General features: G+C 36.7%; 1 protein-coding gene across 1 annotated transcript; it reads left to right on the top strand.

Moving 5' to 3' along the window:
- Positions 1 to 249: 249 nt before the first annotated feature.
- Positions 250 to 936, top strand: LOC111374747. The gene has a single exon (XM_022997484.1). The coding sequence runs from the start codon at positions 307 to 309 to the stop codon at positions 739 to 741; it is 435 nt and encodes a 144-aa protein (XP_022853252.1). The 5' UTR covers positions 250 to 306; the 3' UTR covers positions 742 to 936.
- The last annotated feature ends 352 nt before the right edge of the window (positions 937 to 1,288 follow it).

Below are 1,288 nucleotides of genomic sequence, written 5' to 3'. Positions count from 1 at the left end.
AACCCCACCGCTACTCTGTCTTAGCAACCCGCCCTAACCCCATCTTGAAACCCCTTGTTCCCACCTCCTAAAAATAATAAAAAGTTGATTATCAAAATGTTCTATTTTAAAAGTTGGGAACTAAATGCCAAAGACTGAGGATCTATTGTGCAATTTTTGTGCACATTACTCTTTTAAGTACAATACAAAATAGTTTAATTATCCATAATGAGTAAGGCTGTTCCTCCTATATAAGCAGCACTTCATAATCCCTTTCAAACTCCGCACAGATAGAGAACAGCGAGAGAGAGAGAGAGAGAGAGAGAGATGGGAAACAGTTTGAGATGTTGTTTAGCCTGTGTTCTTCCCTGTGGAGCGCTAGACTTGATCCGTATAGTACACTTAAATGGCTATGTAGAAGAAATAACAAGACCGATCACCGCCGGCGAGGTTCTTAAGAGCAACCCAAACCATGTATTGAGTAAGCCAAGCTGTCAAGGTGTTCCACGCCGGATTTTGATACTATCACCCGAGTCGGAGCTGAAGAGAGGCAGCATTTATTTCTTAATACCAGCATCTTCTTTGCCTGCAGAGAAGAAGAAAACCCTCAACTACCTCAAGAAGTCTCCCAAGAAATGCAGCTACGGCGAGCCGGATTTTGTTCCGGAAAGTAATTCAGAGAAAAATTCGTCACGCCGGGAACGGAAGAAAGGGAGAGTTGGAGTATGGAAGCCTCATTTGCAGAGCATTTCTGAGGATTAATTTTTTAAATGCACTGTACCTTTTTTTTCCCCCTCCTCTGTTGGGTTTATTGATTTTTGTGGATAGTTTTCCTTTTATTTTCATTTTCTCTTCCCATCTGCATGTAATACTAGCAGATTTAGAATTTAATGGGCATATATAAAAGGCAAAAATTATCTGTTTTCCCAAAGAGACGTATAACAAATAGAGTTTTTACTCAAGAAGTTGTACTTTTGTAATATTTTAATTCAAAGTTTTGGCCACGAAAACTACATACTCTATATAAATCTATCTGATACGATATATCAAACATTTTCGAGTTGAGGTGGTTAATATGTTGTAAATTCTTCGTTAATACCCTTACATGCCAGATTTTAGAGCATTAATTACAGACTTTTATCATCCCCAATTCCCTTTTCCTACAAGTTGTCGTGGGAAATGTTATTTAGCCCTTGTTTAATCCCATTATTTTTAAAATATATTTTTCTCTATTTTTTTTATCACACATTCTTTAATATAATAATATTACACGCAGACTTAAAATTTTTCCTTATTTTTTAACCACATT

This window comes from Olea europaea, unplaced genomic scaffold (assembly GCF_002742605.1).
Source record: "Olea europaea var. sylvestris unplaced genomic scaffold, O_europaea_v1 scaffold12851, whole genome shotgun sequence".
NCBI lineage: Eukaryota > Viridiplantae > Streptophyta > Magnoliopsida > Lamiales > Oleaceae > Olea > Olea europaea.
This window is presented reverse-complemented; position numbering and strand designations above follow the sequence as displayed.

What these genes read in the sequence shown, in the direction of transcription:
- LOC111374747 (XM_022997484.1), top strand. Translation starts at nt 307, where the DNA reads ATGGGAAACAGTTTGAGATGTTGTTTAGCCTGTGTTCTTCCCTGTGGA.